This window comes from Abramis brama, assembly GCF_963993115.1.
Source record: "Abramis brama genome assembly, chromosome: 7".
Taxonomy (NCBI): domain Eukaryota; kingdom Metazoa; phylum Chordata; class Actinopteri; order Cypriniformes; family Leuciscidae; genus Abramis; species Abramis brama.
Window position 1 is genome coordinate 8,474,638 of NC_139969.1, and position 22,053 is coordinate 8,496,690.

General features: G+C 35.7%; 1 protein-coding gene across 1 annotated transcript in view; it reads right to left on the bottom strand.

Moving 5' to 3' along the window:
- The window catches only part of ephb1 (EPH receptor B1), a 240,319-nt gene that overhangs the window by 51,851 nt on the left and 166,415 nt on the right, over positions 1-22,053 (bottom strand). The window contains exon 6 of the mRNA XM_084119768.1: positions 10,682-10,806. Coding sequence (XP_083975894.1) covers positions 10,682-10,806 — 125 coding nt within the window. The remainder of the gene's footprint in view (positions 1-10,681; positions 10,807-22,053) is intronic.

A 22,053-nucleotide genomic window follows, 5' to 3' on the forward strand; every position in this document is an offset into this window, starting at 1 on the left:
TTCATTCTTTTCCAACTCAGTTTCTTTCACTCATTCATAAAACCACTCTTATGAAAATTGTCACACTAAATTGTAACAATTTAAGTAAAAACTAGAGCTGTCAATCAGTGAACATTTTTAAGCAAATCACTTAAATGCTACGGCAATTATCAAACCAATCAAATCAGACCCAATTAATCACGTCAAAAAATTTCAGAAAGTTAATATAATGCATTAATAAAAAGACATTTCGTTATAGTGACAGATGAGCAAATCATTTAATAGATAATACAAAAAGTGACTTTATATATACACTAATACACTGTATTAGGGTACATGATTAAGTGTTTTTATTTAGTTATATATATGCACTAAATTAACACACTAAATTGATAGAAAATAGATTTATGATTAACAAGAATAGTTTTATGAACAATTTATGTGTAAATTCCCTCTGCTGGTGCTCCTTGAATGCAATTTAAGGGTTACATACAAGGCTTCTAAATTATAAACTGATCAAAACTTTGCAAAAAAACCTGTTGTACACAATCTTGAATCAAGATGAACAATGACTGGACTTGATTATCCATACATTTTTAGAAAAAACATGTTATAAGTATCAAATGACTCAAACAGTTTATTTGCACATCTCTCAATTATTCTATTGTATTGCATTATATGTTTAACCCTACAATAAAAACTACGGAGCTTTGATCATATAACTAAGCATTTTAATATCATCTTACTTAGACATATTATTGGAAGATATAGAGTGACAAATGATATTTATATGCATTTTTATGATCTATCAGAATTGCATCATCTGATCTATCAAATATACCCAACAAAAATGCATATGTAACTTTTTTTATTATTATTTTGTCTAAAGGTTCAATAAACTTCCAAATAAACCGTCCAATAAAATGTTAAAAAATTATTTCATATGTGAGGCTTTACATAGTTTATGTGAAACTTTATGTGAAAAATGTCTTTTGAAGTAATGAGTAAAAAAATTGCAGTCAATGTAAATCTCCGCTTCAACTGTTCAACTGCCGGCAGGTCATTTGAGTTTGACACACCTCTCCGTCGGATCAGATTTACACTCCAGCAACAGGTCTTGCTCACCGGGTGAGGGCTAAAGCTGATGTTTGCACAGGGGTTGGCTGTGACCCGCAGCTTTCAGATTCCCAGTACGGATGACCTGGGTGAGATGTAAGTGCATGCAGGTGCCTGGTCTCAAAGCATTCAGGGTTACAGAGCTGAACGTTTTACTGCAGTAAATAAACCACAGAATATGATGGCGTTAGTGGAAATGTCTCTTCCAAGAGGCTTTTAGAGAGTGTTTTATGCAAGCGATGATTTTAATAGCCTGGTCACATTCGCCTAATGGCAGAACTCGGATACACTAGGCATTTTTATGAGATTGCAACTTACCATCCCATATCTGTTTGTAAATGCCGGACAGGGTCGTGGAGTTCAGCGTAGCTGATTTTAGATCTCTCAGGCTTCATATTACCGGAGCACATCACAGCATTTAGGGGAGCACAGGAAATGTGGCGGCACTGGGCCAGACTTCAGCAGTTCTCCATTAGCCTTGATGATTGAGGTTAGAAACTCATGAACCCTCGCCCCAGAAAGCCAGCACTACATCTATAAGGGTCCAGGTAGTTATCTCACCCAGTATGGGAGATGCAACGTAGCCTTCTGCGTTACTGGAAGTGACAGCTTCTGCTGGTAATTGACAGCTAAGTTGTGGCAGCCTGTAGCTCTTTTGAAGGGAGTTGGGAAGTTCTGTGGAGAGTCTCGGCAAAGGTGAGAAACTGAAGCCCCTCCAGCAGTGAGCAAGCACAGCCACAGTTATGTAGACTGGTGGTTCTCAGAAGGTTTCGCTTCAGATTTACATTTGACATTGGACATCAAGATGTGATGCAACACAAGACCCTGTTTAATGTTTAATGTAGTCTGGTTTCTTTTTTTGTTTAATCGTGCATCGTTTTGATTATGGTTTATGTTGCTGTTTTTCTATTATGATTATGATTCAAATTAATAATAATAATAACATTTAATAATAATAATTTAATTTAAAATATTGATATAATAATAAATATATAATAGATAAATCTGTTTAAAAATATGGAAGGCATTATCTTGTAATAATATATACAGTATATGGGCCATTCTACAGAATTGGTGCAAACTGCTGTCCCACAACCAAAAAACACACATTTAAAAACCATTTAAGTATTCAAATCTTAGATGTTTACTAAGATCCTTCTATTATCTATTGAAACCAACAATAATATTTAAAATATCAGTAAGCTTAATTACTATAAAATCATCATTTATTGTGCACTTTCAATTGGGAGGGGGCTGACCCGAAACCAAACCCCTAAATATCAACTTATAAAAATGATATTGAAATCATTTTTTGCAATTTTTTTACATTGTTGTTTTTAAAAATATCTTCTTCTTTTTGTTCCTTCCATATATATATATATTTTGTAAATCATGAAACTTTATGTCCCACATTTTCATGTCGCTAACAAAACAGTGTATGTTTTAGTCCCTTGGCTGAGACTGATTTTTGACTACACCCCTACATTTTTGATCAGGAAATATTCCCGTGTCCCTCTCTCTCATAGCTACATAGTGAGTAGATATGGCCCATCATTTTGAGGTAAATGTGTTCAAAAGTCTGAAAATCTGTGTGTAACTTTAAGGAACGTCACTATCAAACACATTTTTTTTTTTTACTGCAATTAAGCAAACTTTTGTGGGTGTTATTCCATAAAATGTATTTTTTATGAGTGTACAACTGTTCAGAACTGTGCTAGATAACCACGTGCTGATTAGCATCTTTGAGCTATAGGCTCAAAATAATCTAAAATTGACACTACCGAAACAGTCATGTTTCTATCATTAGCATTTTAATGTTTTAGTAGTGTTTTAGTATGCGAGTTAAAATTCTGTAATTTGATGTGGTTGCTACCAAAACATTACTTTCACTACCGAAAATGTGCAGTCACGACCGGAACATGGGATGTTTTTTCAAAGGTATTTGGAATTATCAGCTAAGATGTTATGATAGTGTTTGGTTCAATGTATATTCAAATGACTGAATCCTTAACTTTGAAATCAGTATGATTAACTTTATGCCTTTTACAAAGAAAGATTGGATTCAAAATGCAACAAATCTCATAAATTACACTTGAAATATTGTTAAAATTGTAATTGTTATTGATTTACCTGTGAAAACTTTATAATAAAATAGCAAAAAATATATTTACAAGGTGTAAACAAAATCTTAATAGGTCAATATAACCCTTCTTATTAAATTATGTATTATTGTGTTTCGGTAGTGACAAATTTGGGGAGGAAAAATATTCCAACACTTTCTGAAAATACAGTATGAGAACTAACTGCACAATTACTACAAATGTGTACCTTGGATATTATACAATTTCCATACATAAAAAAATGTGGAAAAATACACATATGGGCTGTACCGTAGATTGGCCCTATGCACACACACACACACACACACACACACACACACACACACACATATACACATACACAGATACATATATATATATATATATATATGCCTCAAACTCCTAGTTACTGCTTATTAATAGTTAGTAAGGTATTGTTAAGTTTAGGTAATAGTTAGTAAGGTATTGTTAAGTTTAGGTATTGGGTAGCTGCCACAATCTCAGCCTGTGTTCACGTCTTGTGTGAGGACTTTTGTGTTATTTCCTGTCTTGTGCCATGTTTTGTAGTTTTTCATGTTGATCTGTTACAGAGAGGCAGGGACGAAGCGAAGAGAGAATCCAAATGCAAGTATTACTTTAAAAATACAAACAGGTAATACAGGGCATACAAAGAAACTCAGGACAGGAACATGGTACAGCAAACCACGACTGACAAACCACAAGAGAAACACAAGGGCAATTTATACACAGGCTAACAAGGGGTGTGGGTGATTGTCATGGGAACACACGAGGGTAACCAAGGGAACTAATAAAGCACACCTGGAGAGACTAATCAACATGTAAAACTACAAAACATGGCACAAGACAGGAAATAACACAAAAGTCCTCACACAAGACATGAACACAGGCTGAGATTGTGATTTGTGACAGTAGGATTAAGGGATGTAGAATATCGTCATGCAGACAAACCATTAATATATGCTTTATAAGTACTAATAAACAGTAATATGCATGCTAATAAGAAACTAGTTAATAGTGAGAATTAACTAGTTTCTTATTAGCATGCATATTACTGTTATTATATTAATTAATTATATTTAGTTGAATCTATAAAAAAAACAAAACCTAAATATACATAAAAAAGCATTTTCATTTCTTCAAAATATTAATATTGACATAGTTATTATAATAATAATAATAGAAAAATAGCACCAGAATCCAAAACAATGTAAGGTAAAAAAAAAAAAAAAAAAAAAAAAAAAAAGCCAGACTAACATTAAAATATGATTTTGTGTTGGGTCGCCACTTGATGCCAGTGTATTATATTGTACAGTATATATTATAGGAAATCCCATTTATCTTTGAAAACATTAATTGAAAAATATAATTGATACATTTAATTTAAATATTTATTTATTATTTTACATACAAATATTTTAAAGCTAAATCATTTTTAGTTTCTCCTGTCCGTGACCCCAGCAGAAAAGATCTGTTTGGGTTGTGAAAACTGAGAACCGGCTGAGTTACTAGAAGATAATGAGAATTGTAGCAACCAGTAAGCTTGCTGGACCTTTAGGCAAGAGAAACAAGTACTGAACATCTGTTTGCAGAATTGATACAACCAAAGACACTCTAAAGATAAAACTCCCTTGTTTCGCAAATTCAGAGTCCCTGTGCATGTACAGTATAACGTTACATGGATTTTATTTGCAAAGTCTAAACCAAGTCACGCATGTTCATGTTGGCTTTGCGGTTGCTTAGAACACGGTACAGGATAATCACATACATCTGTGACACTAGATCACGTGTGATGCAAAATGAGTAGCAGGACGGCTTCAATTAGAGCTGCAACTTTAAATCTCACCCACAGTTCTCTCCTGCAGCGTGTGCATGTGCCGTCACATTTTTATATTTCTGCTGATTTAGCCACCGAATTTGATCTCATGCCTGAAAAAATGGACTCAGGTTGTCACGGTGGCTTGGAGAATAAGCATCTGCCAGTCCTGCTGTCAAGCGAACCGTAAAAAGACCCTCGAGCGGAATTGCGCTGATCTCATCTTGACGGATGCAGTGCAAGGAGATCGACTGGAGCTAGAATAATGTATTCACACATATGACTCCTTCACCAGGTGCTCTACTTCATTATTTATAATCCGACAGATGACCGCATTTCTCGTCCTTTTTTTTTTTTTTTAACTGGCTTTGTAGATTTAAAGTTGAAGTGTGTCATTTCTGAACCATTAACTTAATTTGCAAATATAGTGATTCTTGGTTGGTGAACTGGTTACTTCATCTTCTATTCGTAACTATAAAATAATATGAAATATTTCATATTAGATGTTTAATATCAGCATATTAGAATGATTTTTAAAGGATCATGTGACACAGAAGACTGGAGTAATGATGCTGAATATTTAGCTCTGTCATCACAAGAATAAAATACATTTAAAAATATATTAAATTAGAAAACAGTTTCTTTAAGTGTTTTACTGTATTTTTTATCAATTCAACTTTTGAACGATGAAGTAGTCTATATACTTCTATTGGGGAAAGTTACTTTTAAAAGTAATGCGTAATAATAGGCGCTATTCCCTTAAAAAGTAACTAATTGTGTTACTTTTTAAGGAAAGATAACTTCAAAGTATGTTATGTTTACATTACTTTTTCTCACCTGGGCTGGGCTTATTTGTTTGTTCTTAATAACAAAAAAAATTCTACTTTTGACAAATGTAAAGGCCCTTTTACACAAAAAGTTAAATTAATAAGCCTCAGGCTGAAGGCTTTTAACTGAAAAAGTAACTAGTAACTAGGTATTTTGTTGTAACTTGTAACTTGAAAAGGTAATCACGATACTTGTAATGTGTATCCAACGATACCCTACACTGATAGTTACCAATGGAAAATGGATATATGGAAAAAGTACATACATTACAGTTGCCCTTCCCTCTGTCTCTGATTGGTTCACTGAGTGGCAGAAGGGGCGTGGCCTGCAATCCAGCAATCCAATACAAGCTCATAAACACAGCAGACCTCGTGACAGCTGTCTGAACACTTCTGTGCCATCAGTCTGCTTCTTTACACCCTCTCCTAATCAGAACCATGTAAACAACCTTTTAAAAACCTGTTATCAAAACAATATTGCCAATATATTTCTAAAACATGAACAAGTCTGTAATTATAAGGTCTCAAAAAGCAGATGAGGTTGAAGCACCGAAACACACTTTCCACATCGCTCATGTTTTCATGCCTAAAAGAAAGACGCATTAATGATATTTTCTGTGCGGTGTCTGATTCTGAAGTACCTTCCTCCTTCTCGCCTGTTTTATAAATCAGCATATAATTACACGGCATGCATATTTATAAGGAAATAAGTGCTGCACTTGTGCTATTTGCATTTGAGTAAACTATTGTCGAGAGGAAAGAATAATCCCGGATATAGACATTATTATCCCCAAGCTTTTGATTAAACCAATTTTCATAACGTAGCTCATTTATCTTGCCAAACATCACTGCAGAAATGACAATAGTTAAAGATTTGTCCTTCAGAGAAATGTGCAGTTCAGTGTTTGTAGACTTCAGTCACTACATGAAAAAGAGAAAGTCTGAGCATGTGTTCACAAATTGTGGTTTCTACTAATCAGGGCTGGGTGTAACAACTTACAAAATATACTTTCAATTAACAATGGTCAATTTAAACAGGAAATTATTGTCAGATAATGGTTTGTTAAAGGGTGTGTTCACACTCATAGTTCGGTTTGCTTGGTTTGTTTGGTCCGGACTAGGGCTGCACAATATATTGAAATTATCGAAATTATCGAAATATCGCAAATGTATATATCGCGATATGCATATCGCAAAGGCTTGCAATAACTGGGGTCATGAACAAAAGACAAAGAGAAAATCACCCACTGCTCTCGGCTGAATAAATTTTGTTGCTTTAATAAGAATCAGTATATATTTAATTCATACAGTGAAAACTAAGCAGTGTTTTGATTATTCAGTTTCTGTTGTTAAATAAACCTAATGTAGGCCTACCTGAAACCCTAAACCCCGTGGTTTACACTGATGTTAAAATAACACTTCTTATGCTACAGTAAAACACTGATGTTCACTTTCAGAAGTTGTAGGGATGTTTTCTTGTCACAAAAAGAATGTGAAACAAGTATGTAATTTAAAGATAATTTGTTTATTTTACACACTTTAAGCATTATCGTATCGCATATCATTTTACCACCGAACCTAAAAGTATAGGGATACATTCACAACCTGATTGGTCGGCTTTTATTACGTATATTTCACGACGGAACTTACCGAACATCCAAAACAATGCTGTGTGCTGGGATAAATGTGCTCGTTGTGTGTGCGTAGCCTACATATGATGTTTTTTGTGTGTAAAGGAGTCAAAACATCATCAGGAATCCCTCTGTCACACACACAAACGCAGATCTGCTGCGAGGACACGTGGTTCTGATGCCGGTACCGAACTGTGATGGGCAACATCGCGACTATGACGAGAAAAAAAACTGTATGTGTGTGAGCATTTTGTCCTATTTAGGGTCACATCTTGTGACATCATGTCCCGTTTTGGTTCATGTTGCGTTTATATTTCATTCGAACCGCATCAGAGTTCGTTTGGAAGTGGACCAAGACCCATCTCCAGGGTTCTGATGTCACACTTATTCAAATAAACCGCACTAACAGAGCAATCACACCAGGGTTCATTTTAATTAAACCAAACCTGCCAAGTGTGAACACCCCCAACATAATTGTGCTTTTTTATTTGGTTGATACTTGATGTTGAGGCTGGGCAATATATTGTGTATTGATGATTTTATTCATAATTCATGATACTACACCTGTGTTGATGCAACTAATTAACTAAAAAAAAGTTAAACAATTCGATTTTAAAGTAAAAAAAGCACCCATATGAAAAACACCTCGAACTCACTACACGAATCAAACAATCCGTCTATGCATTTGACAGCTAGATTAAACTAATGCCCAGAGATCCATGTACAACAGCAGAAGGTAACTTATGTTTTATGTTCTGGACATAAGTAATGAGTACTGTTATGGCTGTTCAATACGATTAATTTGTCAAACTATCCCATTACAATCTAAAAAAACCTCAACATATTAATAATTAGTAACATTTTACATTAAAAAAATATTCTTACAGACACTTGCCTAATGCACCACAGAAAAGCTGAAATTTTAGAAATAGCTGTGTATTTAAAAAAAAAAAAGTAATCAAAATGTTTTTGTATGAAAGTGACATGTAGAATATTTCAGTAACACTTTAGTTTAGGGTCAAATTCTCACTATTAACTAGTTGCTTATTATCATGCATATTACTAGGATATTAGCTGTTTATTAGTACTTATAAATCACTTATTAATGCCTTATTCTGCATGACCATATTCTACATCCCTTAATCCTATCCAATACCTAAACGTGACAACTACCTTAATAACTATTAATAAGCAGGAACTAGGAGTTTATTGAGGCAAGAGTCGTAGTTAATAGTTAGGTAATAGTGAGAATTGTACCATAATCTACAGTGTGACCAATATTACTGTAGTTCTTCATTAAATATGGACAGCCTTGAATATGTCAATCTGTCTGTAAATGTATGGAGAGCTGGAAAATGTAGTGAGTGAAAGTGTTTATATCAGACCTTGGCTGAGTGCATGATGCCAGCCATCTGGATGGATATATAAAACATTTCAAAGAAACATCAGACAAAGAATATAGGCATAACTTCTGGCGAGAGCGTGTATATGCGTGTGATTTTGCGTGTCCATCATGCTCTGCCATGATGTCTCTAAAAGGGGTGACACGCTGTAGAGTGTGTGTGTGTGTGTGTGTGTGTGTGTGTCAGCACAGGAGGCTCTGGAATCATTAGGTGTAATTGGTGTGAGAGGGTCTGTGTTTCAGCATCTCTCTGCAGAGACCGGCCCGAGAAACTGCTGAACCCGCCCGCCAATGCTGTCTCCTAGCAACCCACTGTACCTCACTTCCTCATAATGACATTACAAAGGGGTCACTGAGACGACCCTTCAATACACTGTCTGAAAAAAAAATAAAAACTTTCACACTCCATTTTACTTTTGTAATGTCACATTTCAGACAAACAATATTCAATATTCAATAAAAAATAAAAAAAGCATGGCGGGACTTTTTGGCAGGAGATTATCCATCATGAATGTGTCATTAAAATAATTTCTTTTTTAATAAATTTATGGCTGTAACCATCAGATTTTAGGGTTGAACAACATTATCAACCAATCATTTCTCTATGATTTGAGGAGTAGGTTCCTGTAGTTTAGTAGAACATAGCTAAAATGGAACATTTGGATAAAAGCATCAAATTCATAAAGACCCCTGTGGTGAAAATCAAGCTTTTAATGTTGTTTATATGTCTATGTGGTGTTTTTAATATGCTTTCAGACAAGCCATGTGTAAATTCATAAGTCAACACCATTTTTGAGTATTTTCTCTTTAAAACTGCAGTGAACCAAAGACAGTCTCAAAAACGCGGTTTGAAATCGCTGGTGTTTCTGACGTCACAAACTACCATGAAACCAATCACGTCAACGAGTGGATCTCTGAGATTACATATTCATAGAACCGCATATAAAAAATGAGGCAAGAGTGTAGAGTTACATTCAAGCTATTTTAAGGCGTGAAGACATTTTTTTTTTTTTCAAGGACAAAACGTTTCAATATGTCATTTTGGTGATCAAAGATGAGTTTTAAGGGATAAAATGACTGAATACAGGGGGACTTTAAATGGTTATAGTTAGGGTTTGCAGTTCGATTAGCACTGTTTATTAAACAGAAATGTCGTTCCAGGACAAACAAATGACAGAACATATCCTAGTTGCCAACATCACAGCCACTGTTTTAATTAGTTCATTGAAACAAATCAAATCTAAAATGAAATAGACCTTTGAGTGTCTTTCTTTCATTTGAAGCAATTGCAGTCCTGCATTAAAAGTGTTAAAATGAATGCGACATGTGAAGAACACCCATAATTCTCCAGGAAGAATCCAGACAAAAGAGCAGTTTACCTCAAATGCAGCACGCACACACACACACACACACACACACACACACACACACACACACACACACACGTGTTGTCTTTTCATGTTTTATGGGGACTTTCCATAGACAATGATTTGTATACTGTACAAACTGTATATTCTGTCCCCTAAACCTAAACCTACCCGTCACAGAAAACTTTCTGCATTTTTACATTTTCAAAAAACATCACTTAGTATGATTTATAAGCTGTTTTCCTCATGGGCACTAAAAATGTCCACAAGGACAAGGATATCGGATATTGGCATCTTTGTGGGTACATTTTGTCCCCATAATGTAGGGTTTACCAGTCCACACACACACTCACATGTGCACACACGCACACACACACACACACACACGCATAAACATACACACATGTACACACACAAACACCTTACCTTCTCATAGTAGCGCAGCTCGTAATCGAGAATAATTCCATTGGGCTGTTCAGGCTGTGGCCATGACAACGTGATGCTTTTCATCGTAGAACTGACCTGATGCATTATGGGAACAATGGACGGAGCTGCAAAAGAGAGAGAGAGAGAGAAGAAAATCCAAGTGAATAAAAAAAATCATTCCAAACAGCCATCTTCCCTGCTGTGTGGACTTAGCTAGTGAATTGATCTGCCACTTTCAGAAATGGAGCACACACACACACACACACACACACAGTATGATGAAAGAGTCAGACGAGAGGGTGATTGGACTTGTTTAATAGCTTCGTGAGAATGTGCCCTTTGCAATGGAAGCCCATTTCTCAGTTCAAGCGTTCTGATTGGCTACAGTGTGTTTCTCGCCTCTCCGTCTGTAAGGAAGACACACCTGAGTGAACATGCACAGCCTCCAAATTAACCCACTGCCCATTTCATTCCTCTCGCTCTCCCTCCCTCATTTCTTCCTGTTCTCCGTTGCTTTGTCAATGCGATACAACTGTACGCTCAGCTGTTGTACCATCACACACACACAGCCTGTTTTCATGGGTGAATAGACTGCAGTGAGCATACGGACGTCAAACAAGCGACTACACACACAGATACACACCCGCATCAGCTAAACGACACACATGCACATATTTATGGATGGTCACACACAAATACACACATCAAAAACAGGTAAACCATTTTCTATTACTTTTTTCAATGTTTGTGTGTCCTACTGGACTGGTGGTGGAACTTTTGTTAAGAGTGCCAGAGGTTCTGGGTTGTAGTTTATCAGTTAATGTATATCGAGAGCATGGACATGTTTGTGTGCATTTTGTTTTGTGATTTCACCGCAACAAATAGAGTCTCCGCAACAGCGATAGATAGAAGAGAGGTGAAGACTCTGTGAGGACTCTGTGAAGACTTTGCACGAGCCACAACATTGGCATCAAGCAATCGACATGATTTCAAAAACAACGCATTCCAGCACTGGATCACCTCTTATTTAACACAAACAAACTAAATGAATACTCTACTAGTCATCTGGAGATGTTTGCACTGTATTAGGCACAGGCGCGCTGCGAGATGTTTAAAAAAATGGTGGGGACAAGATCAATCCTGGCCAAAAGTGGTGGGGACATGTCTCATGTACAGTATACTGTATAGCAAATAAGGCACCCTTAAACACACATGCACACAGGGTATTCAAATAACATCTTGTCTAGCAGTCATCTTGTCTCAGTCTGTCTCTACACATCATCCAGACTTCCATCTGATGCTTTTTAAAATGGTGACTCAAGCAAAGTGTCACCCTGCTCTGAATCACGGCCTTTGAGTCTCTCTCTCTCTCTCTCTCTCTCTCTCTCTCTCTCTCTCTCGCTCATGCTCTGTTGGCCCATCTTTGCTCCACATTAGTAATTACTGGCTGTGTGCTCTCTCTCTCTCTCTCTCTCTCTCTCTCTCTCTCTCTCTCGCTCACTCTCTCTCTCTCTCGCTCACTCTCTCTCACACACACACACAGCTGTGGTAAGGCTGAGAGGTGAAATTGCTTTTCTGCAGTTTTTGTATCCCCATGTTGAGAGAGGATCCACCTTCTAAACAACACACACACTCACACTCTCTCTCTCACACACACACACACACAAAAAAGCAGTTATTACCACTCCACACATTGTGTAGCAAAACTGAGATGTCCAGCCCTCACTGTGTGTGAGAGAGAGAACTTTGTGATCAATTTTAAATTTTCTTATCTAAAGCACAGCAGAAGCTCCAATCCCCTTCCTTATAAATCCACAAGCACACACACAGAGCTGCTGTCTCTTCTTGCTATTTTTTCCTGTACATCCACTGCACTGCCACATTTAAAAAAAATAAAATAATAATAATATAAAGTATAGTATAATGTATACAAATATAACATTCACAAAAATATAAATATAACAAATACTATAACAATTATAAATGACAGTAATGATGATACTAATAATACAACATAATATGACATTAGTAAAATAAATATAAATTGTAAGATTATAAAATATAAATTATAAATATGTATTCTATCAAATAAATAAATGTATTTTGCATTAAAGAACCTGGTCAGGAACAATTTGACTGGATTAAAATCACCCTTTCTGACGGCACAATTCTCTGGTTGGTGTTCATTCATTTAGCCATTGCTTTGCTTCAGGGCAACTTGTGAGTAAATGTCTGATCTAATACTGCTCAAAGTCTGAATATTTATTACACAACACTGGACGAATGTGTGTTTGTGTATCGTGTGCCTGCCAAAACACAGAGGTTTTCCTGCGGTTTCTGCCTCACAGCTGGCAAGAATCCTCAATCCTGACAAAGATTTGTGACTGCTCTCTCTCATCATCCCCCTCTTCCCCCTTCTACTCATCTCACACCATCCACATGTCTCCTCTCTTCTTCTTTCCTGCATCTGGTCCTCAACAGGATGACTACTTCAACATTAATCACAGTCACACTCCCTGCAAAACACACGAACGTGAGAAACAAAGCAAGAAAGACAAGAGAGAGAGACGCCGCAGATGAATTCTAAACAATAGTTTCTACACCAAGAAAACTATACAGCTCTCTGCTCTTTCACTGAGGGATTGAGCAACAAAATTCAGGTCTTTGAGACAGAGGAATTTAAAAGCAAAATTATTTAAATGATCAAATTAGAAAAAGTACACTAAGTTTTTAAATATTTCTGCTTAAAATTATATTTAATAATTATGTAGTGTATAGGCCTATATCTATTGGCATAAATGTGCAGTATTCAATGATTGTGAACTGCTCTGAAAGCTTTCCGGAAGGAGGGGCTTCATAGAGACAGGAACTAAACAGAGTGTTACTGACAGACTGGGAAGAGAGGTGCTGCAACAATGTAAATTATGTGACAAAATAATGCTTTTTGAACATTCAAGAATAAAAATCTAGTAGAGGCCAAAAACAAAATCAAGGCTGGAAAAGGGCATAATATGGCCTCTCTAATTAAGTCATGCACTTTTGACATTTAATAATCACATTAGGCTGTATCCCGTTTCCTGTTTTTCCATACCCAAATATAAGACCTCTTAAAATAATTAATATTTGTTATACCATTTACGACTTTTTTTATGACCTTACATTTCATAACACTGATGACCCACAGGGATTTTTTTATTCACATGCGTGCTCCTAAATACATTTCACAATTCACACGCATCTCTTTTAAGTCGCAAGTGTGAGTCGCACTGGCATTTACATTGAAAAATATGAATAGTTTATCATTATTGTAAATTTATCTGCTTCTAAATAAAACAGGACCATGAGACTAAACAGACCTCAAGTCTTCATTTTATCCTTCAGGAACTGATTTGGCGTGAAAAGTAGGCGTTACATATGAAAACAAAGACACACACAAACACACACACACACACACAAACACACACACACACACACACACACACACACACACACACACACACACACACACACACACAGCCTGTGAGAGAACGAGTGAGAGTGTCTTGAAGAGATTAATAGGGTGTGACTGTCATCCAGACACTGATAGTATGTACTAGACCCATAAAACCCGCCTGAGTGACAGCTGAATACAACTCACCCCATGCTTTTCTCTCTCACTGTCTCCATCTCTCTCATTCCTCAAGCACACTGATTATTTTCCCTTCTTGCCCTCTGCCAACACAATATCATATTCTATAAACATAAATCTAATAAAGAATATTAACCAAAAAAAAAAAAAAACACAGTGTAAGTGGTTCGTTCTCCATTTGGTGATGATGTTTACAGCATGTCTGCTGTGGTTAGTTGATGCAAATCCAATATAGAAGATCTGTTTTAGTTTATGGCTGCACTGCTGTTACTATTGAATAAAGTGAGTCTTACAGCAATTACGACACTGAGAAACTTTCCAAATTCATTTATGCTGAGCTTGATGAGAAGATTTATTGATCTTCTGTGCGATAGTGAGCGATTGTCTCTCTTTCATATGGATGGATTCAAACAACTATTCTTCTCCAGCTGGTTTATGTTCTGTTCTTCTGCTGAGTTTATTGTTGTGGCTTGTGGGAACTGTGTATTTGCTGGTAATTGGTTTCGTAACCACTGGTCTATGCGCTTGGCCTTGATGGGGTGACTGTGGTTTGTGCTTTGAATGAAAGAGATTAAGAGAGCATTTTATATATATATATATATATATATATATATATATATATATATATATATATATATATATATAAATGGAAACATTACTATTTTTAATGTTTTTGAAAGAAGCCTTTGTGCTCATCAAGCCTGCATTTATTTGATGAAAAATACAAGGGGGGGACTGTAATATTGTGAAATATTATTACAATGTAAAATTTTATGTTTTTAAAAATGTTTTCTATTTTAATATAATTTAAAATAATTTATTTCTGAAATGCAAAGCTGAATTTTCATCAGCCATTACTCCTGTTTTCAGTGTCATGCATGCATATATATATATATACATACACGCAAATACATATACATAATGCAGAGACACGCATAGACTTCTGTTGTTTTCATAAGCAGCTAGCTACAAATACTATAACCTAACCCTAACAGAAAAAGCTGTAGCCTATTAGTTATTATGATAAAGAAGTCCCCAAAAAGAGGTTTTTGGAGTTTTTGTCAGGTCTAGCTCAAATTTGTCCTCAAGTAAGTAGGTACACACACACACACACACACACACACACACACACACACACACACACACACACACACACACACACACACACACACACACACACACACACACTTACTTATGTTCAACCATTCCCAGAATCCACCACATGGCAGATGGATTTATACAAATGTTGGGAGTGCCAAAAGACAACAATGAATAAATAAAATAAAGAAGATTAAACATTGCTGATAGCCTTCGGCTTCCTGTTTGGTGTATCATGGGGATAAAGTACAGCAGTTATGAACAAAAGTGTAGGAAATGGAATTGCTTATAAAGTTGGAAGGAACAAGCCATCACACGAAATGTCTGCTGACAATCCTGTTTCCTAAAGCAGAGAAAAAGACATTATTTTGAAATAAATAACGACACAACCTACAGTCCAGGAGGATGGAAAGCAGCTTTAAGTCTCCAAATGGCAAGTGCTTGAAAACAACAAACACTCCTACGCTCTTTCAGCACAAACGTTATCAAATGTCCTGAGTGCTGGAGAGATTTACAGACGTGCTCGCTTCTCTAAATGGACGTTTGCAATTTCAATGAATGATGGAAAACAGCCTTAAATATTGTATAGCTTCAGAAGCTTTGGAATATACAGTTGTGGCCAAGGAAAATGTACATCTTCACCCGTAATTCAAATATTATTATTTTTTAAAGATTGTGTAAGCATATTGCGTAGTTGTGCTTGGAGTCAATTTTTTTTTTTTTTTTTTCGCAATGAAACATGCCAAATTGTGCGGACATAATTTTTGGCCATGCAGTCATAAAAATAAATTATGATCATACAGTACATGCAAAAACAAGAGAGAACCAATGAAACAATAATAACGATGGTGTAGTCACGGTATGCTTTGTCCTGTGAGCTTTTTGTTTTTCTATGCATTTTTATTTTATTTTTATTTTTTTGCATAGTGAAAAAATAACTCTAGCTGTAGTTTGTCTTGTTTGTCAAATAATTTTGTCAGATAAAAACCTTAACCAAGTTTACTGTTTTGTTCTTCCATTGATTTCTTCCAAATCTAAATTATTTTCCTGATATTTTGAAGGTTTAATCACATTTGGCTGTACTGTAGTGTACAGCTCACATTGGACTATACTTCTATGGAGCTTTCTTGTTATTATTCAAGCTTGGCAGCCACTGGTTACCATTCATTTGCATTGTTTTGAGAGAAATGAGGGTGCATAGACAATTTATCTACAGAATTACCATTTTTAATCTAGAACAGTGTGTCCTTCATCCAGTTTTGTGTCGAGTCAGGGACAGAATACACTTTTAAATTCACAGCTATATTGATGAGGGATTCACCAGACACACAGACCAGATGCCAGTCCGGGAGTTTATTAACACTCTAGAGCCGCAGGGCTGGCAGTCACTGGTTTTATATTCTGTACTCTTTGCCCAAGTCAAGTCACATTTATTTATATAGCGCTTTATACAATACAGATTCAAAGCAGATTTACAGTGATAAAAGTAAAATTATGCTTTTCGGCTATTGTTCAGCTGAAGTCAGTTTAGAGTTGATTCAGTTCTGTTGTAAAGATCATCAATTATTAAATAAGTTCATTTCATCTATAAAATAGTTCTGCAAAAAATGATGTCATCGTCCAGCTCAGTTACAACAGCGTCAGTACAGTCAGATCCCTAATATTGTTGAATATTAAGTATGTGTTTTATCTTTCTGTCCCTCTATTCCTACACCAGAAGTAGATGGTTTATATCATATTTTATGTATTTGTTTGTTTATTTTTGTATCTGTAGCTTTGGACTAAAATAAAATAGATATATTACATGATAATATAGAGTGGGATACAAAAGTATGAGAGAAATAGAGAAGATATTTTTATTTTGTATTATTATTATTATTTATCTTAATTATTAAAACATTTAATTCAAAAAATATTACAAAATGAATGATGTAGCGTTCAACATAAATCATTAAATAATTACACAAACACACACACACACTGAATATATATATATATATATATATATATATATATATATATATATAAAATCAAAGATCTTCAACCAGTCTCAAAAAATATTACAAAATTAATGATGATGTAGTGTTCAACATAAATCATTAAATAATTACACAAACACACACACACACACACACACTGAATATATTATATATATATATATATATATATATATATATATATATATATATATATATATATATATATATATATATATATATATATAAAATCAAAGATCTTCAACCAGTCTCATTCAGATCAGAACAATTTGGAGGGGACTAGATGTAGATGTCATCAGACTAGATGTAAACAGCCATGATTTATAGATTTTAAAAAATCAATAACTGCAGTAACAATCCCCCCAGTGTAACATACATAAAAAAAAAAAATAAATAAATAAAAAAAAACACCTTTACAACTCGGTTAATTCATTTGTTTATCTCTCCTTGCAGGAAATTAGAGGCTCTACATACATTGATACACATTGATTAGGCTGTCATATGTCCTTAGCAATTATTTCTAATTGACACTGACTCCAAATACACATGAACTGCAATATTAAGATGAAAGGAAAGACTGTAAGATAAGATGGCACCCAGGCACCTGAAGTCTTCACCGATGTTCCCAGCAGCCATTTGCGAGTTTTGTGGACACTATGAGGACGTGTTCTTCACTCTAGCTGTCGAAACACGTACGTTGTGCTTTTGTGTTGCACACAAGCTTTCAAAAAAGTTGACAAATAGCAACCTACAGACTATATAATGTGCAATAACTACACCGTCTATGCATCTGAAAGGTCAGCTCCTACTCCCACCCCCCTGTCCTGCCATATGTGCCCAGACCAATAGCGCCAAATGCAGTTTGTAAATGCCAAACACTCAATGGGTGTTTTCTTCTCCAATCCACTGAACCCATCGAGAAACACAAGGCGCCTCCGGGTGAATAAAGAGCCCAGTTCAGCGCTTGACCTGATACACTGAAATACCCACATTAGCCGCTACCACCGCCGTGACATTTTTCATCTCAATCGATCAGTGGGAATATATTAGTCTGTTTTTATTTTCTTGTTGATGCAACATAATTAATACTACATTTTTTTTTTAAGATACTAATTATTGATTTAAATTAGCTGTCAAATTCTTAAGAAAACATCAACAGTTTTCTATTTTTCGATGTGGCATTGTTACCTTTTATTTATGTTTAGATTTATTTTTTCTAGAGGAGTATATCAGCTAAATACTGCGGAAAGTCCCTGTAAATATGAAAGTAATTATTAGATTATGGGGTAACACTTTAGTTTAGGGTCCAATTCTCACGATTAACTAGTTGCTTATTAGCATGCATATTACTAGGATATAGGCAGTTTATTAGTACTTATAAAGCACATTTTAATGCCTTATTCTGCATGACCATATTCTACATCCCTTTATCCTATCCAATACCTAAACGTGACAACTACCTTAATAACTATTAATAAGCAGTAATTAGGAGTTCATTGAGGAACAAGTCATAGTTAATACGACTGGTTAGTTAATAGTGAGAATTGTACCCTGCTTATTGATAATAAAATTAATACAATATTTTTTTTATTTTTTTTTGCATTGTAGCTTCATTTAGGTTTTATATAATATGAAAATTAGGCATAACATTTTTAAATATTCATGAATTATATGATATGACAATTTAACAGACAATATTACATTGTATTTTTAAAAGATGTTTATGCAAATTAGGCATATATATATATATATATATATATATATATATATATATATATATATATATATATATATATATATATATATATATATATATATATATATTAGGGGTGTAACGGTACATGTATTAGTCCCGAACCGTACGGTACGGACGTCACGGCTCGGTGCATGCAGTTGCACAACAAATACATTCAGTCACAGGCGATCCACACTCAAATCCAGAAGGGGGAGCGCAGCAGTGCAATGCTGTTTGCTATCAGTAAAAAGTGCAAAAGAAGAAGAAACAATTACTCTGTATGTTTGTTTACATCTCTCAACCAGTGTTTCAAAGATATCAATAAAACAGCTTGAGAATAATATCTCACGTATCATTACATTTACCTCAGGCATTTGTTGTCGACAGCAGGTTAGAGAGAACTCTAGAGAGAAGCATTTTGTATATGCACTATATTAGCCTTAACCTGTTAGTAATGTCTTATTATTTAATGTATGTTTAAATAAATTTGTCATGAAAACAAGTTATGACAGACAATGTATTTGTAAATGATTACATTTCAAAAATGAACCGGAGCAGAAAATTAACTTTTATAATTAGATTTAGACGTTAATGCAAATCCTGCCTAATGTGCAATTTACAATACATGTTTTTTTATTTGAGTGTTGATTATTATATTTAAAAATAAATATCAACTGAATTTAATAATTTGGGCTCTGCTGTTAATTGTAACCTTTAATATTATAGTAAAGTCTAATTAAGGGCTCCCTATAGTTTACAGCATTAGCTAAGATAGATTAAAAAAAATAAGAGTTTAATTAAAAATAGAAAAAGAAAAAAGAAGCAATTTTGTGTTTAGTTTTCTCCCCCTGCTGTACCGAACCATCATGTTTGCATATCATTACACCCCTAATATGTATATACATATATTTATACATATTTGTTTACATACCTCACATTTAAGATTAATTTACTCTTTGTTCTACAAAATGTGAACGGACCCTCTTTATCAAAATCGTACTGTTTTCCCCAACGTTTCTGTGGAATCCAGTTGAGATCCAGAGCTGTCCTACTAAACCACTGAACTGTGCTTTTTCAAACCAGCTCTTTTGAAAGCCTCTTTCACCCAGCTTTCAAGGATGAAATTAAATCCTGATTAAGCTTTAATTAATTTTAAACACCTAGGGCCCTATTTTAACGATCTGAAACGCAAGTGTCAAAGCGCAAAGCGCAAGTAACTTTGTGGGCGGGTCTTGGCGCTGTTGCTATTTTCCCAGCGGAATAAATAACTCTTGCGCCAGGCGCAAATCTAAAATGGGTTGGTCTGAAGTAGCTTCATTATTCATAGGTGTGGTTTGGGCGTAACGTGAAATAAACCAATCAGAGCGTCATCTCACATTCCCTTTAAGAGCAGACGCGCTTTGCTCTAAAGCGGATTCCTATTATAACGGCGGTTTTGCCAGGCGCGCGCCAGGAGCGGTTCACAGCCAAGGAGAGCAATGCTCTCGTCAGGGACGTTGGGGATGGAGAAACCCACCCAAATTAACTTCGGTTAAAAAGGTGTATGATAATTTGGGTAAATGTGTAAGCTAGATGTATGCTTTTATAATAAATTGTCTATCTATCTATCTATCTATCTATCTATCTATCTATCATAATAATGTATGATTTGCAAAAATGAAAACTGCTGCTTCTGTGTAGATGAGAGAATCAAAGTGTATGCGCGTTGTGCACACGCTACATTCATTATGGCCAAGCATGCGCCCTTAAAATAGCATATGAATAACATGCGCAACGCGCCACTGACTTTAAACTATTTTTTCCTGGTTAGTGGCGCAATTGTTTTCTAAACCTGCAAAATAGCATGAAGGAACGTTTGCGCCGGAACACGCCTCCTTTTTTGCGCTGAACCGCCCAGGGAGCGCAAGTTCATTCCCTAGTTTAGCGACGTGCTTCTGTGGAGGGAAAAGCGCGCTTTGCGCGGGTGCAAAATAGGAATGATACATGCGTCAGCGTACAAAGTCAATTGCGCTGGGTGCAAGATAGGGCCCCTATAGTCTCCTAACCTCCCCAGGCCTGAGCATGCAGCATCTGCATTCCTTCTCCTGTTTTTCATCTCGTTCTTCTCCCATTTGGCATTTCCATCAGGTACAAGAAGTACAGGTACACAATTACTGCTTACCTCCGAGACCCCTCCGCATGGGAAGGGCCCATTAACAGCAAAAGACTCATTACGGTCTCCAAAAGCGATAACAACGGAGGAGAGCATGGCTCTTAAGTATCTATCTGTCAAGAGCACCGTTTAACTGTCTCACACACACACACACACACACACACACACACACAGCAGCGGCCATTAGAGCCGCATGTTAATCAGTTTTATTTACCTCGCCGTTCTGCTCTCGTGCACACGGAAGAAGGAGGAAAACTCGGCAGGTGTCTGATTCCGTGTTATGATCTTTTTGTTTGTTTGCTCCGACTCCTAGTGTCACAAGAGGAGCGATTACAAGACACTCCGCTGCAGATCGTGTTTGAACTGCTTCTCAACGACTCAGTTCAGCTGGAAACAAGCATCGCACTGAAGCTCCAATTATGCCAATTAACTCCAATTAGACTGGATCAAAACAAGCGCACTAACAGGTGATCGAGACAGGACTAATAACAGTTTAAGAGGAAATAGTTATAGTTTCCCTTTGCAAAGCATGAAGCCAAACAGAGAGATGCTGAGTAGACTCTTGAAATAAGAAATACTGCTCCTCACATCGAAGAAATAGTTTGCCCGAAAATGAAGTCTTTTATCGTTTACTCACCATTCATGTCGCCCCAAACCTGACTTTTTCTTATGTGAAACACAAATGGAGAAATGGTTGCTGTTTTCCGTGCAATTACATTGAATGGACACGAAAACATTCAAGCTTCATGAACAGTATTCCAC